Source organism: Oxyura jamaicensis, unplaced genomic scaffold (assembly GCF_011077185.1).
Source record: "Oxyura jamaicensis isolate SHBP4307 breed ruddy duck unplaced genomic scaffold, BPBGC_Ojam_1.0 oxyUn_random_OJ71588, whole genome shotgun sequence".
NCBI classification, from domain to species: domain Eukaryota; kingdom Metazoa; phylum Chordata; class Aves; order Anseriformes; family Anatidae; genus Oxyura; species Oxyura jamaicensis.
This window is the reverse complement of record NW_023310600.1, coordinates 5,065-5,419: the sequence shown is the minus strand read 5'-3', so window position 1 is coordinate 5,419 and position 355 is coordinate 5,065. Positions and strand designations below refer to the sequence as shown.

General features: G+C 76.6%; 1 protein-coding gene across 1 annotated transcript in view; it reads right to left on the bottom strand.

The window, feature by feature from the left end:
• Nucleotides 1-355, bottom strand: part of LOC118159677 (polyunsaturated fatty acid lipoxygenase ALOX15B-like) — a gene marked incomplete at its 5' end in the record, with an annotated part of 5,086 nt that overhangs the window by 325 nt on the left and 4,406 nt on the right. Inside the window, one exon of the mRNA XM_035314247.1 lies at nt 10-194. Within this exon, the coding sequence (XP_035170138.1) occupies nt 15-194 (180 nt within the window). The remainder of the gene's footprint in view (nt 1-9; nt 195-355) is intronic.

Sequence of the window (355 nt, the reverse complement as noted above, 5' to 3'; positions counted from 1 at the left end):
GGGGACGGCGTGTCTCAGATGGCGATGCTGTTCTCGATGGTGGCGGGGTCGAGGTAGGGGTAGGGCAGGGGCAGGGCGGCGTTGCGGCGCTGGACGCGCCGGGAGATGCGGGCCAGGCGGCGCTGGAAGGCGCCCAGCAGGCGCCGCGGGGCCTCCTCCGTGAAGTGCTCCTCGGGGTACGAGCCCAGCGGGCGCTGCGGGCACCGGCACCCATGGGTGGGGGGGCGCCGGGGACGCGGGGGGCGCTTGGGGGAGGTGGGGGCCCAGGGGTCGCTTGGGGACGTTGGCGGGGGGGTCCCTTGGGGGTCTGGGGGTCCGTTGGGGTGAGGTCGGGGTCCCTGGGGGTCCCCTGGGA